At 42.1% G+C, this 16701-nt stretch overlaps 1 protein-coding gene across 1 annotated transcript in view; it reads left to right on the top strand.

Annotated features, from left to right (window-relative positions):
* LOC115413278 (activin receptor type-1) overlaps positions 1 to 15687 on the top strand; it is a 21044-nt gene extending 5357 nt beyond the window's left edge. Inside the window, 10 exon segments of the mRNA XM_075353452.1 lie at positions 1 to 27; positions 1366 to 1620; positions 3423 to 3634; positions 5130 to 5229; positions 5657 to 5803; positions 5967 to 6061; positions 6063 to 6243; positions 6887 to 7084; positions 7163 to 7293; positions 14910 to 15687. The exon segment at positions 1 to 27 is cut by the window's left edge and continues 57 nt beyond it. Of these exon segments, the coding sequence (XP_075209567.1) occupies positions 1 to 27; positions 1366 to 1620; positions 3423 to 3634; positions 5130 to 5229; positions 5657 to 5803; positions 5967 to 6061; positions 6063 to 6243; positions 6887 to 7084; positions 7163 to 7293; positions 14910 to 15137 (1574 nt within the window). The 3' untranslated portion in view covers positions 15138 to 15687.
* Positions 15688 to 16701: the final 1014 nt, after the last annotated feature.

Here is a 16701-nt window from a genome sequence, read left to right as displayed (position 1 = left end):
CTCCGCACACCTTGGCTGAGGACTCAGGTAATAATGTCTTCTGCTGCATTTATTGTCTGTGTTGTGTTGGTTTCAAACTGTGATTCCTTATACTTTTGTCTGCTATTGGTATACACGCACACCAAAAATTGATGGGCTCCATACATTTCTAGCAGTTTAGTTGTCATGCAGGTAGCCATTACCCATTCTTATGATGGTAGGGAGCAGCACCACCACACAAACAAAACTGAAGCAGAGTCAGGGGCTAAGCTTAATTCATACAATTTCCTTTAAACTGAAGAAATGCACACTTGAAATCTCAAATGTGACAAATATGGTGTAATAAACATTACTTATTTACACACACAGCATATTTTTCAGTCTCTTGACAAACACAATATGGAAAAGAAGAAATGAATGTACAAGGAAAAATAAGGATTAAGTTTGATCTCCATTTGGACTTAGTACATGTTGAATTGTCTTCATTTGACTGTCTTGAAAGTTCTTCTGTAGACATGTGTTGTCTTTTATTTTTTCCTCCATCCAGATGATCCAATACAGCATCTATATTGTTCATATTTTTGTTAAGAATTGCACATTTTTAGTTGTGCATACTTGTGTATAATGTTTTATTCTTGTATATCATGTTGTAACTTGACAGCACTGAGACTGTGAACTGTATGTATGGTCATTATGATATTTTTAAAACAATCCTAATTACTTTTGCACAGTAACATGTATTCAAATTGGGGCTGAATGATTAAAAAAAGCATATTATAAGTATTTTTGACAGATACTGCAATAGTAGTACAGAAGGACAGTAGTCACACTTTAAGTGGAAAAGATAATTCTAAAACGTGGAGACTGATTTTTAGGCTGGGGTATTGTAACTTTAATTTATGATGGTGTTGAGACACACTTTATCTTTATCATGACATTGCATCCTATAAATTTAAGTTTTGCACTTTGTCATTTAGCAGTTTTCTTTCAGTTCCAATGACCTGCATCAAAAAATATTTTTTTCAAATTTATTGCTAAACAAAAGGCAAATGTTTCCTATGGTCCTGTCATATTTATACCTCACTTTCTTTTTCTGACTCTTTGGTTGAACACAACCAGTGAAGTCTGTTTTCAGCAGATCTCTATAAAAACTGAAAATCCCACTTATGGTCACAGCTAATAGAGGGAGACTAAAGTGCACACTGACTCTTGTCTTTTAGTTTAGTTGTGTTTTGCACATGACAGCTTATAAGTTCGTGTTACTGAGAAAGCCGTTTCGGCATAAGTATTTGTGTTGGTTTGCTACATTAAATGATTTCATCATGTTAGAATGTTTGTGTCTCTATGCACTGACTGAATGGTGAACTTCTGCGGTGCCTCTTCCAGATGGACAGTTGGTATGTTTGTGTGATGGCCCTACCTGCCTGGAGGCCACCCAGTGTCGTGGCACCCGCTGCTTTTCCTCTGTCAAAGTGGGCAGCAATGGGGTGGTGTTTGAGCGTGGCTGCCTCCAGGGGCCTCAGAAAATCCGTTTGCATTGCTCCACAGCTCCATCCTACCACCAGGCCATTTTCTGCTGCTCTCAGGACATCTGCAACAGCAACACCACCAGGAGCTCTCTGATGTCTCTGCTGCCATCAGGTGGAAACACTGATGCCAACTTAGTACTTTTGTTGCTCGTTTTAGCAACTTTTCAGACTACCCTTGTAGGGATGCACCAATCTGACTTTTTGAGTTCCAATACCAATACCGATACTGGGGCCTTGCGTATCAGTCAATATCCCATACCGATCCGATATTGTTGATTTCAGAAGTTACACTTAAACATACGCCCTGCCCCCTCAAATTAAAGTTTCCAAAGGTAGGGAAAAGGAAAATGAGCAGCTTAAAAGTGGGAGACTAAGAGGAATTAGTGAAGCGTCTCAAGTTTCACTTTCACTTTGTATGGTCTGCGTGTACTTGTTGCGAGGCATGGATTACAAACCCACCCCCCAGAGATCGGTTTTGTGGATTGGTTGCTTTTACCGATCGCCATCCAGCTAAAATGTTGATATCGGAGCCGATATCTGATTCTAATATTGAATCGGTGCAACCCCATACCCTAGCAACTTGGGGTTTTTTTTGTTCTAAAAGCACCTAGCAACAAATTTTGCTACTTTTAAAATTTGTTTGGAAATTTCCAGCAACTTTCAAAAAATGACTCACGCTAAAACAGACATTTTCCTCTAAATGACACCAAATGATTTTTTTCTGTCATAGTCAATAAAAACCCACGGTCCTGTCTGCCTATCTGTAAAAGTCAGTGTTTCCAATGTAGACACTTTGTTGGTATATTTAGTGATTTTTCAGACCCCTCATGAGACTCAGTCAAAATAGCCACTAGTGAAGAATCTATCAACTTTTCTGGTGTTATTGGAAACTTTTGGAGACCCTGACATGAAAGCATGTATCGTTCTTTGTCTGAAACAAATCACTGCACTGAATATAAATCACTCCCATTGACAGTTTTTTGTGTTTGTCTCTTTTTGGTCCATTTAGATTGTTAATATAGACTGAAAATTAAAAATGTTCTGGATCAAAATGTTAATGTTTTACTTGTTTGACTTGTAGTCTCTTAAAGGGGTCATATTTTGCTAAACCCACTTTTATTAGTCTTTGGTACATTTATTTGTGTATTTGGACCCTAATATTTCAAAAAGTTTGAATTTGAGCCCTCCAGGTGCTGCAAAGCTATCTTTATAATCATTTTGGCAAAAATCGAATGGATTTCTACAACCTGTTTTAATTCCTGCTTAATTTGTTACATCTGTAACTAGTTACGTCACGACATTTGCACATGTACAGGGTGTCCCAAAAAAATGTATACACACTTTAAATAATTGTAAAGTAGGTGTTTATTAAAATTCATTTAATTTTCAAAATGTAATATAATTTACAAACATCATTTTATTGTTTTGTCACCACCTGTTCTCAAACTGACGTCCGTTCTGGTCCAGACATTGCTGACAACGTGAAGCAATGGAATCGCACACATCACAAAACAATTCCCTTGGTATTTGCGTGCATTCATGTTCAAAGGGCTGCTCTCAATTCAGCAACTGTTGCAGGTCTCATAGCGTAGACTTTGTCTTTTAGGTATCCCCATAAAAAAAAAAATCTAGTGGTGTGAGGTCTGGTGAACGCGGAGGGTATTCAACGAAAACATTTCAATTCCTGTCCAATCCACTTGTTTGGCAAGTTCACCAGGCCTTTATGGGGATACCTAAAAGACAAACTGAGGAGTTGGAAACACTGGGTAGAAAGCGGCTTCAAATTACCTTAAATTAACTGTTTCATCTAGGGATTCATAAGCTGTGCATTCTATACCATGACAAAAGACACTCTGTTCCTTCCTCCTGCATCTTATCTAACCAGCCTGTTTTCATATCTCCTCTTGGCCTCAGCTCCAGAGGGTGAGCCTGTGCAGTATCGTGTAGAGACTTTGGCCCTGTTTGTGCTCGGTCCGGTGGTGGTTCTGGTTCTGCTCTCTGTAGTGTCGGTGTTAGCCTGTAGGAGGCTCCACCATGGCCGTCTGCAGAGGCTGCAGGAGTTTGACACTGAGCAAGGGGCCATTGACGGTCTCATCACCTCCAACGTAGGAGACAGCACTTTAGCGGTAAGAAGAATAGACGTCGTTTACATGATTTAATTTCAAACAATATTTTTGCTTTGCAGCAGAAACACCAGATGTCCACCAGTCATTTAACTCTCATTCTTAAGCTGTTTATCAGTATTTGGTGAACATTGGGTGTTATTCAAGTAGGTTAGTGAAATTTATTTAATAACAGAAGGTGTACATTCAGGTCGGTTTTCTTGGTATTGCAGTATTTTCTGTAGATTTACTTTTTAAATCAGGGCAAGTGTTTTGTTTTTTGGGCTGCAATATATTTTTTTAGAAGGTGTGTTTCCTTTTTATCCGGTGTGTCTTTATGAATTAACTAGAGATATTATGGTTGTTTTATTGTGTTTGTCCTGTTTATTAAAGCACACCAGTGGTTATGTACCGATTCTGCAGCTGCAGAATATTTGAATCTTTCAGAATTCTTTTTCTGTAGAAAAACTGTTGGTTTTTCACAGAAATGTAACAATGGCAGCTTTAACATATCTTTGAGACAAGTGTCGTATTTGGTTCAAACCCAAAAATATTCATCTTCCTGTCATAGGCATTATTCGGACTGGATTAGTTTTACATGGACACATGAGGTAATGCCACTTTACCACAGGACGACTGTTTATTAATGGTCAATTTGTACTGGATAAGAAATACCACACCCCTCCTGTCATTATGTGCGTATGACATTGCTTTCCTATCAGGTAAAAAAAAACAAACAAAAAACACACATATATATATATATATATATATATATATATATATATATATATATATATATATATATAATTAGTAATAAGAACACAACTAGGACACAGTAGTTTTTCTATCAATATATGTATGCATGTATATGACCTGACAACCTGTAATTACCTGCAGTGTGGTGGTATTCATAGCAGTAATGGTCAGCAGGAACAGAAAACAGGGAGGTACAACCACCTGTACAGTGTTTGGAGCTGAAATTTAAGGTTCATACTTAATGGACATGTGGGATTTATACTTATATTCCATTATAGGGTAACCATTTACACCCATCTCCTCAAAATTGCAAGCCATAGTTTGCTTCTTGAACATGTGCTTTCCTCTCAGTCTTGCACACTGCTTGCACTCACACTTGATCACCTGGAATCAACAATGGTATGTCACTTCCAGCCGACAGTGGCTGCTCCCCATAGGTTCTGCCCCTGTGTGTAATTCGTGTTATAAAAAGGTCCAGTGTGGTGCATTTATGGCGAATTTTTTTTTGTTTTGTTTTACTGAATTTGCACCTCGCTTGCTTATAAGTAATGCACAAGCACAACTAATGTCATAAGCATGACCAGTAGTGGTACACTTTAAGAAATGACTAAAAAAAAACAAATATACTAATTGTCATCGGTGAAAACTGTCAAATTCGATTTGCTTTTTAGAATGTTCTTATTCCAATAGTTTTATGTGGTGCATGGATAGCGTTTGTAACACTGAGGACTAACATGGCTGACGTGCCTCTGTCTGTTTGCAGGACTTGTTGGACCACTCCTGTACGTCAGGCAGCGGTTCAGGTCTGCCCTTCCTGGTCCAGAGGACTGTGGCCAGGCAGATCAGTCTAGTGGAGTGTGTAGGTGGGTTAAATGCATCAAAACACTTCTGTAACTACAGATTAGACCGGTTATTGACATTTTGAATCAATTAATCAAAATCTCAAACATAGTTTATTGGATGAATACACAGAAAACGGTATAAACACAGACAGTGCTTATTATTTACACCTCTGAGTGTGAGCCACAAGAGGTAATTTGCAAAGATAAAATGCTTTTAATTGAATATTATCTTTTCTTGATTATCCTGTATATCTTCACTTTCATATAGTATAAATATATGTGTTTGTCATTCTGACCATAAATGTGGGCTTTTCCACTGGGTGTCTGTCTCTACTATCTGTCTAAAGTTCAGTTGACTATAAATTATGAAAGAGATTTAGAAAAAATGGTAAGATTTAGTCTATATGTTTCTAAGTGAACTTTGTGTTCCTCATGTGTTCCTTTGTAGGCAAAGGCAGGTATGGGGAGGTGTGGCGTGGCCAGTGGCAGGGGGAGAACGTGGCTGTGAAAATCTTCTCTTCGAGAGATGAAAAGTCCTGGTTCAGAGAGACCGAGATCTACAACACAGTGCTGCTAAGACATGAAAACATACTAGGTGGGTCTATAGCACAACTTAATCCTTTCCTTGTTTTTCATTCTAGTCATGGTTATGTTTGCAGTACTTTTTTTTTTTTTTTTTTACCCAAAACACAGTTAAGTCGGAATGAAATGCTATGTTTACTTGTGTTTTTCGATCTGTCGTCTCTGTCTGCCCTCAGGTTTCATGGCATCTGATATGACTTCTCGAAACTCCAGCACCCAGCTGTGGCTCATCACACATTACCATGAGAATGGCTCCCTTTATGACTACTTGCAAGCGCGTTGCTGTGGAAACATCAGAAGGCCTAGCAATGGCAGCATCAATAGCATGCGGCTTGGTGCACCTGCACACAGAGATCTTCGGCACCGAGGGCAAACCGGCCATCGCACACCGAGACCTGAAGAGCAAGAATATCCTGGTCACAAAGGAGCTGCGCTGCTGCATCGCAGACCTGGGTTTGAGAATTTAAACTATTAATCATTTGGAGAGCTGTAGCTATCAGTTATTTTTGTAACTGGTTAATCTATTGATCTGTCTTCAATTTGATTAGGTACAAATGACAACAAACAAGTCCAGTGGCATCTACAAACAATATGTGCACTGCAGTCTTCAACAAACATACAACTTAAAAAAATAATAATAAAGACAAATATTTGTAATGTTTGTGTTAAAGCTTAAAATTTTAAAGGAGTAAGTGATGGTTCCAATGTAGAAAAGTGAGCATATAGACATTTTCTGCCTTTTTATCCTCATCTCTGCTGAGCTATGCTCCATGTTGTTTGTGTTGATTCTAGTGTCATGTGCATCACAATAAGTGTCCGTTGAAACAACAGTGGAACCAATGTTTGGTGGTAGCGAAATTAAGGAAATGAATCTTATATTCAGAAAAATTGTATTTGAATAATTTTTTAAATCAGTTAAAGTTGATTAATCATTTCAGCTCTAATTACTTATTTGTTGGGTTTTCTTGCTGTTGCATCGTTCAATTCACAAATGAATGCAATTTTCACTTACCTCTGCCTGTATTGTCCGTCCACTTCAAGACAGAGCCTCCTAAAATCGCTCTAAAACATCATATACTTTGGCTTCATCATACAGGTTTGGCTGTGACTCATTCCCAAGCGGACAATTTGCTGGATGTGGGAAACAATCCGAAGGTGGGGACCAAACGTTATATGGCCCCTGAGGTCCTGGATGAGACCATTCAGACCGACTGCTTTGATGCCTATAAGAGAGTGGACATCTGGGCATTCGGCCTGGTACTGTGGGAGATCGCAAGACGCACATACAGCAACGGTCAGCACAGTCGCATGATGACATGAGGTTTATTCATTATATTTTGCTTGTCTAATTTTCTTCATTTAAAATTATCAGGTATTGTTGAGGACTACAAGCCTCCATTCTATGACCAGGTGCCAAACGACCCCAGCTTCGAGGACATGAGGAAGGTGGTGTGTGTGGAGCAGCAGAGGCCTTTCATCCCCAACCGCTGGTTCTCAGACCCAGTCAGTCACTTTCTTTTACTCTACTTAATTTACCATTTTTACAAGTAGTTTTAATGTCCATCCATCCATACATACATACATACATCCATTCATTATCTGCCGCTTATCCGGGGCGGGGTCACGGGGGCAACAGTCTAAACAGGGATCCTAGACTTCCCTCTCCCCAGACACCTCCTCCAGCTCTTCTGAGGGGACCCCGAGGTGTTCCCAGGCCAGCTGAGAGACATAGTCTCTCCAACGTGTCCTAGGTCTTCCCCAAGGCCTCCTCCCGGCGGGACATGCCCGAAACACCTCCCAGGGAGGTGTCCAGGAGGCATCCGAAACAGATGCCCGAGCCACCTCAGCTGGCCCCTCTCGATGTGGAGGAGCAGCAGCTCTACTCCGAGCTCCTTCCTGGTGACTGAGCTCCTCACCCTATCCCTAAGGGTGCGCTCAGCCACCCTGCAGAGGAAACTCATTTCAACCGCTTGTATCTGGGATCTTGTCCTTTCGGTCATGACCCAAAGCTCATGACCATAGGTGAGGGTAGGAACGTAGATTGTCCGGTAAATCGAGAGCTTCGCCTCTCGGCTCAGCTCCTTCTTTACTACAACCAACCAATACAGCGACCGCATCACTGCAGACGCTGCACCGATCCTTCTGTCAATCTCACGCTCCATCCTTCCTTCACTCGTGAACAAGACCCAAGATACTTAAACTCCTCCACTTGGGGCAAAGACTCTCTGCCAACCCGAAGAGGGCAAACCACCTTTTTCCGGTCGAGAAACATGGCCTTGGATTTGGGGTGCTGATCCCCATCCCACTTGCTTCACACTCGGCTGCAATCCACCCCAAGGCACGCTGAAGGTCCAGGTTCGATGAGACCAACAGGACAACCTCATCTGCAAAAAGCAGAGACGAAATCCTGTGGTCCCCAAACTGGACCCCCTCCGGCCCCTGGAAAATTCTGTCCATAAAAATTATGAACAGAACCGGTGACAAAGGGCAGCCCTGCCAGAGTCCCACATTTCACCACAGTTCATGGATAAAGTCTGACTTACTGCTGGCAATGCGAACCAGGCTCCTGCTTCGGTCATATAAGGACCAGACTGCCCTTAGCAGAGAGCCCCAGACCCCATACTCCCGAAGCACCCTCACAGGATACCACGAGGGACATGGTTGAACACCTTCTCCAAATCCACAAAACACGTGGACCGGTTGGGCGAACTCCCATGAACCCTCGAGCACCCAATGGAGAGTGTAGAGCTGGTCCAGCGTTCCACGACCGGGACGCAAACCGCATTGTTCCTCCGAGGTTCAACTATCGGTCGGATCCCCCCCGCCAGTACCCTGGAATAGACTTTCCCCGGGAGGCTGAGGAGTATGATCCCCTGTGGTTGGAGCACATCCTCTGGTCCCCCTTCTTAAAAAGGAGGATTAAAATTTTAAATGTTTAGATTTTAACCCCTTAACGGTGACTCACAAATTGGCACCAAACGTTTCCATTACCGAATCAGTGGAGATAGTATATGTGTTTGATATATACCAAGTCAGGACTTAGGAAAATCTGTTACTTTTTCATTGCTATTGACTATTATGCCTGTGGTTGCAAATTAGTATCATAGACAAATTTCTATCTATTTTATCTGCTATAGTCAAATTAACACTCACCACTTAAAGCTGCAGTATGTAGGATTGTGGCCAAAACTGGTACTGCAATTACATTCAAAATACTGTAGAACGTGGTATCCTCTCCTCCTCCTCCCCCCAGGCTAGGGGTTGCCAGATCCCGCATGAGCATCCACTACTAGCGTTTCCTCTAATCCTTGCCACCACACCATAAATTTCATACAAAAAATCATCACCAGACTTACTCTACATAAGTCTAATATAACAGGCCAGAACAAACGTCCTGCACAGTCAAATGAAAATTTGCGAAGATTCAGGAGCTCTAACCACCACCACCGAACCACGGACGCCGAACTACCGACACCCCCCACCCCCACCACCGAACCACGGACACCGTACTACCCCCCCGACCGAACCACGGACCGCCGAACTACCGACACACCCCCCCCCCCCCACTTTAAGTAAAGTAAATTTTATTATAGAGCACTTTTCACAGACAGAGTCACAAAGTGCTTTATCACTTTATCACTTTCTGGACTAACTGATCCCCCCCACACACACCGAACCACAGACGCCGAACTACCAACCAAACCCCCGACCAAACCACAGACACCCGAGCTACCGCACCCCCCCCCCCCCCCCCCCCCCGACCGAACCACGGACCGAACACCCCCCCGCCCCCCCCCCCTCGTTCGGATTACACACCACTAAATGAACAGGTCACTTCCACAGAAAACACTGAACTACAAGGAGCTACCATGGCAAGAGACAAGTCCTACACCGGTACCTGGTCTGTTCACGAGTCCCGGACCGGCAGTCTCTTCACTGGGGCCAGGAGAAGAGACTGCTGCCCGGCCCCGGAAGAAGGGACCAGGTGAAGAGGCCGCGACCCCGGCTCTTGAGTGGCTCTTACCGGTGGTCAGACTAAGGCAGGGCCGGCGTCAGTCTTCAAATCCTTCTTCTCTTTCAGCCGTCTCCATGTTCTAAATCATCTCCTATACATCTCCTTGTTTATTTCTCACTTTGTCACGATGTATTTGGGAATAATAAGAGTCCTTTTAGGTTTAATAACGTCAGACATTTGTGATCAGAAATGTTCCAGCTGCAGCCCACGGGGATCTGGCAACCTGGATGCTGAAAGGCTTCTGACTCTGTGATTAGCAGACAGGTGATGGGCGGGGCATCAGACCAAAAACACACAATGTCAACATAAACATCATTTCAGGGCTGACACTGAGCTTTTCAACGGCACATATTCTGGCTGGACTACTACTGTCAGTGAGATCAGTATTTGAAATGAACATGATTCCTTAATGTCTGGTGACAGTCAAGGCAATTTTACAGTTACTTAGAACATAATTCCTACATGCTGCAGCTTTAATTCAGCTTCTGCTATGAAGCAAAAACATTTTTTTTTTTTTTAATTTACCTTATAAATTAAGGCGTGAAGGGGTGAATGTTTATAATTAATTTAGAATTGGGTGAGATTCCCACTAAAGTAAAAAATAAATAAGTAAATAAATTTCATATGGAGATAAATCGCCAAATGGTTATTTAACTGGATGCAATTTCTTGTTGTAGTTTGTGGTTTTCCTCTGAATGGGTGTGACTGCAACAACTAGTTGATAAATAGATTACATTAGTGGTGACATGCACTTTTATGTAGTGTTGTACTACTCGAGTCCAGGACCGGTCTTGAGACCATTTTCTGCTGTCTCTGTCTCGTCTCGGACTTGACCCTTCAAGGACTCGGTCTTGACTCGGTCTCGGACCACAGTGGGAGGAGAAGGACTGGTAATTTCAGAGCGAGTCCTCGACACCAACAGATTTCCGGTCCATTCCATTTCAGCCGCTGGTGTGGTCCAGGGTATACCTACTTATTTTGCAGTCAGCATTGCGTATACCCGCTTCTAAATCCCTCTGTTGCACACCATTCAGTAAGTGTTCGTATCCAGACCCACTCTGGCTCCGGCTCCACTCTGGCCGCCAGGCTAGGCTGGGCTAAATTTAGTGCTGAGCTAACTTTACTTCAGAGCCAAGCTGTGCCGTGCTAACTGTGACTGTGTGTGTCCCAGCTGAGGATGTGAGCCATGTGTCAAGGGCCAATGTGAGTCTTGGGATGTCCTGACTGGATACTTCAGGCAGAGGTTGCGCTAGACATTTTTATTGTCCGTCATTTTGACAGACAGGGTCGTAAAAATTCTGTCGTAACATATTATTATCCGTCATTTGAAATTTTGTTTTTTAATGATAAAGAGATATATTTAGTAGTATTTAATGTTCAAAAACATCTCAATGATGCAGCAACTGTAGTTGCTGTCGGCTGACAAACCAACGTGATATCACGACTCGCATAATTATATATGCCACTTTAATTGGTGTGTTATCATGCACTGAGGGTTAGAGTTCAGGTTAGTGAACCAGAGATCTACACACAAATTTACATGCCATCAAATAACACATGAAAGGAAGAACATGCGTATATATAGCCCACCAAATGCCATCAGAACTGGCGTATTCCTTACTTGTCCGTCATCCTTCACCGCATCAGTCCCTCTTTTTTTCACCACGTTTATCAATGCCATCATATTTACTGGGCTTTCTAAAATAAGGAGACTCAGCTGTCTTCACAGTTTGCGCTAGCAAAGTAGCATCTAATTTTGGCTAAAGTCAGCAAAACAACGACACAAGACTTGACACTGACTAATATTCACACTCACCATCAACTGGACAGTGGGTCTACTACCGGTGAACTAACGGGGAGTCATTTGACTGCTGTTGTATTCAGTGTAGTTGTGAACATGGTGCTGTTGGTTCTATACAGGTAGGATGCTGTTATGGACTGTTTGATGACTTGTAAGAGACAGACCAACCAGCAATTCTGCAAACAGGTTCTGTTCACAGTATTGTGTGAAAACTTTCTTTGGTCGTGTTATGAGATTGGTGTGTGTGTGTGTTTCCTTTAAGTGTTCCTTTGAGTGGTGTGTGGCGGGTGCGTGTGCGTATGGTGGTGAGTGGTCGAGCAAGGTGAGGGAGCAGCAGTTTGAGTATGAGTGTGTAAGAGGACAGAAGGAAAAAGTGTTCTAAACATCAATATACTGTGCATAAAATAAAAGCTGCTGTCTTCCACTACTGGCAAGGGAGTTAACCCTGACATCGGCCCTGGAGGAAATCGGCCCTGTGCTCGCTGACTACAGTCAGACGAGGCCGAGCAGGAAAGGTTAACAGTAGATTACCCTCAGTATTTTAATCTGTCAAAATGACGGACGGCCTTCAGAATTTTCTGTCATTAAAAAAAAATCTGTCAATGACGGAATATTTTCAGTTAATGCGACCTCTGACTTCGGGTGCCAGTGCCACCCCAGTTGACTGACAGGTCATTGCATGTCCCTTTGAAAGATGCGTGATTATTGGAAATGCAAACAAGAAAGGCAGAATAAACGTTTTCCAACCTGATGATGATTAATATCAATGGCCCACCTACTTCCAAGTTAATCCTTGAAGTATACAAGGACCTGGTTGCATAGCCATGGTGCTGCCTCTTCTGTGTAGTTTCTAGACAGTGCAGTGCGAAATCTGCAGAAAGTAAATCTGTCTGGAGTATACTGTAGTATGAGCAAAGGTTAGAAACCCAGTACTGGGTTGAGAGTATATCACTGTTGATGTGTTGTAAATGCACATATTTTTGTTCATTGTTAACTAAATATTGTTGATTTGTAATATATTGTTTTGTTAAATGATTGAAATTAACATGTTCAGAACAAAGCATTCATTCAAAAAATTATGATATTCAATATTTGTAATGATATTTATATATGTAAGGGTAGAGACTGCAATCTGTAGGATCGGTGATTCTACCAGTAGAGACTCCGATCGTAGTCTCTACCAGTAGAAACTCCGATCAGAGTCTCTACTGGTAGAAACTCCGATCCTGCCAGTAGAAGGGTTAGGGTTAGGTTCGGATTGGAGTTTCTACCAGTACAGACTCTGATCGGAGTTTCTACTGGTAGAGACTACGATCGGAGTCCTCTACTGGTAGAATCGCCAATCCTACCAGATCGCTGTCTCTACCCTGACATATATATCTGATGAAGACTGCTCCTATAAACAATTCCCAGTCTAGCTTAGTCTGTAGGCCTAACTGCTGATTATTAACTTGGGTGATATTAAATCACAGTTTTGTTTTTATGAGATTCAAGATTCAAGAGTTTTATTGTCATATGCACAGCAAAAACAGGTAATTATACTATGCAATGAAATTCTTATTCTGTTCATCTCCCTAAAAACACAACACACTAAAAATAAATAAGAATAGGGAAACAATAGCAGTAATAAAATCAACTTTATGGCTCTTGGTCTCCAGTCAGGCTCGACTCCTGAAAGGCTTGGTCTCAACTCTGTCTTGACTCCTCAAAGACTTGGTCTTGACTTGGTCTCAAATGCAGTGAAAACCAGCAGACTCTGTCTTTGTAGTCTTCTATATTGTCAGTATTTTTCAGTGCATATTTTCAGTGTAACTTTTGTGTGAGTCTTTACAATACAGTCTTTTTGCACTTTAAGAATCTGGTGGCTGAAACAGAGCTGCTAAACTGATTTTCACCTTTCATTTATTCTATTCCATGCCCATACATGTGGAATGTGTATATTTGCTGTGCTTTGCCTGATGTACCTTTGCACACCAGGCAGGCTGACTCAATTTCTGCTTTTAAATCCTCTCTTAAAACATTTTTTCTCTTTGGCTTTTAACTCAGTGTTAGAGGTTGGCTTTAATAGGGGTTTTTCACGCATGACCCGGAACTGTTTGAAATGACTGACTTTGAAGTATTGCTTCTTCCGGTTTACTTGTCAACAGTGGCTGAGGCTCACATCGAAGTGTCACTGCTGTGTACCTCAATGTACATTGAATAAACAAAGGTAACTATACTTTAAGTTTTCACGGTTTTCCTTCAATTTAGTTGAGAAGAAGAAATGGTGTTCGCAATTTATCAAGAGGAGGGCTGAACTTCAGAATCCAATCAGGAAGTATGCTCGTGTATAACAGGTGTCCTGAACACTGGCATTTCTGGGAAGAGGATTACCAGGGAACGTCAGTGATATTGTGAAGGGAATCAAGAGGTTAAAAGTCCCGACCTAACCCGTGCTTAAACACATTGTCTATACAGTAACTCACCTGTGAATGGCTTTATTTTTGGCTAAAACACACACCGTCAATAAATCTGTAATATGTGCTGCTCAGTGATGTCTGTGGCTGGATGTAAATAGAGAAGAAGCTCACTTCAAAATAAAACAAACCAGCTGTGGATCAACCATAGTCAAGTAGATGATCATCATAAATGTCCTGCAAATTACTTTCATCCATGAAACATCTTATTTTTTACGCTTCCTTGCCTGCTACCCACCCGCATTTTGTTTTACTTTACCCGTCCCCACGAAAAAAAAAAAAAAAAAATTCAGTCCATCCCCACGTTTTTGCAGGTTACCTGTTGGAGGACTCTGGTGTTTTCCCTACTTTTAACTTCTTGATTCCCTTCACAATATCACTGATGTTTCCCCGGTAATCCTCTAGAAATGCCAGTGTTCAGGACACCTATTACAGACGAATGTGCTTCCTGATTGGATTCTGAAGTTCGGCCCCTCATCTTGATGAATTGCAACCACCCATTTCTTCTTCTCAACTAAATCTGATGAAAAACCATGAAAACTTAAATATAGTTAACTTTTTTTATTCAATGTACACTGAGGCACACAGCAGTGACACTTGGATGTGGCCTCAGCCACTGTTGACCAGTAAACCAGAAGAAGCGATACACAAAGTCAGTCATTTCAAACCGTTTCCAGGCCATGTGTGAAAAATCCCTATTCTTTAATGTGTTTTGTTTTTATGTCTGTGTACAGCACTTTGGTCAATTGTGTTGGTTTTTAAAGTGCTTTATAAATAAAGTTGAGTTCAGTAGTTTGTTTTCCTCTGACCTGTCACTACCTTTACTTCCATCCTCTCCGTCTTGCAGACTCTCTGTGCTTTGGTGAAGCTTATGAAGGAGTGCTGGTACCAGAATCCATCTGCCAGGCTAACAGCGTTGCGCATCAAGAAAACCCTGGACAAGATTCACAGCTCTCTGGAGAAAGGAAAGAGTCATGAGAGGAGTTTGAGGCAGCTGCAGCATGATGTCAGGGATCAGCTTCAATCAGGCGCCTGTGGTCTGATAGACAGGCGTATGAGACCACTTGGGGGTTGACAGAGGACAGTTGTTCACCAATCATCCAGCCTCATCCTTCTCTTGCTCTTACTTTTTCTGTGGTTGCCTTCCACTGATGCCCTCTCTGACTCCCAATGATCCCATGTGAATGAGCCAGCTGTTGCCTCAAGACACCAACCACTTGCCAGCGTGCTCGCACTGAAACAAACCGTTACTGAGTATGAACAACACGAAGGACATATTGTAGTGCACCCATCCCAGTGCTTTAACCCCTACATACTTAGTCCCTTCCAGTTCCAGTTTCTGAGCAGTTTCATAACCAATGTTTTCAGCAGTCACTCATGTAGGACTGGGCAATATGGCCAGGAAGGTTATTGTGATCAAAAAAATGTCATATCAGTCTACAGCGATAACTGTCCGATTGTTTTTTTCTTTCAAGATTAATGGTTGATTTGTGGTCCTAAGTGGAAGATAAGGGAACCAGAGAGGCTTTAAATTAGTCAAAGTCACAATACAAAGTATCATAAAGATGTAATAAGACACAAATATTTTAAAAGACACTAGATAAAAAATATTGTAAAAGACGCAACAAAATCAAAACATTGGACAAAATATAAATGGAAATATAGTGAAAAGCATTAAAGCTATACCGTATGATGTGGCATTTTTACACTTTTCTTTTGTCATCTTAAAATGCTCCTAATAAGTGTGTTAAACTAAAATGTAAAAGAAATCCACCAGGTATTGAAACTCAAAAATGTTTAATTCTCATATATTTCTAATAAAAGTCTGACCAATCATTTTAGTCGGTCCGAATGAAATAATTGGCCGAACCTGACTGAGCCTCCTGTCAGTCATCCATTACGGCCGTCCATCATCCAATCCATTATCGCCGCCTCACATCCGATATGTGTCCCTCTGAATCTGACGCTTCACTGGCGCTGCTTCTCCTGTCACTGACCACAGTCTACTGTCTAGGATGTGTATGGATAGAACTGACATGCACATGTGGAAGGGAAAAAACTGATTTATGAACAGAAACGACAACTGAGGGGCACAAACGGGAGTCTGATTAGTGAAAGATGGAGATAAAAGTCCGGAAGTAAGCTGTGCTGGACTAAACAGGTCTGCATAAAGCTCAGCTTTTATGATGGTGGGACTCATACAGGTGCAATTACATGGTGTCACACAATGTATGATGATGTAGGATGATAATTGTATGGACTATGAAACCTCAAATGTCCACGGAAAATTCGCGGAGGCCACACGTTCACAGTGCACGCGCCGATCCCCTAGGCACTGCAGTGAAGACGCTGACCCAGCGCTGCACCGACCAGGTCTACTGATGAAACAGGAGCCGCGGGCCTGCGGCAGGTGGATGATGCATCTGATTACTGGGGGAGGGGTCCGCAGACACGCCAAAACGGACCGGCCTCTGCTTCCTCCTCCGTTTCCATCGCGCATCAGGTGAGAGGAGAAAGGAGGGGAGCCTCAGAGCTCAGGCAGAGGGAAGGGGGCGGGGCTTTGGAGGGAGGCGGGTTCATGTTCAAACTTTTACTAAGTGCTGTGAGAAATGCCACATCGGTAGGTATAGCTTTAAGAC

This window comes from Sphaeramia orbicularis, chromosome 22, assembly GCF_902148855.1.
Source record: "Sphaeramia orbicularis chromosome 22, fSphaOr1.1, whole genome shotgun sequence".
NCBI classification, from domain to species: domain Eukaryota; kingdom Metazoa; phylum Chordata; class Actinopteri; order Kurtiformes; family Apogonidae; genus Sphaeramia; species Sphaeramia orbicularis.
This window is presented reverse-complemented; position numbering and strand designations above follow the sequence as displayed.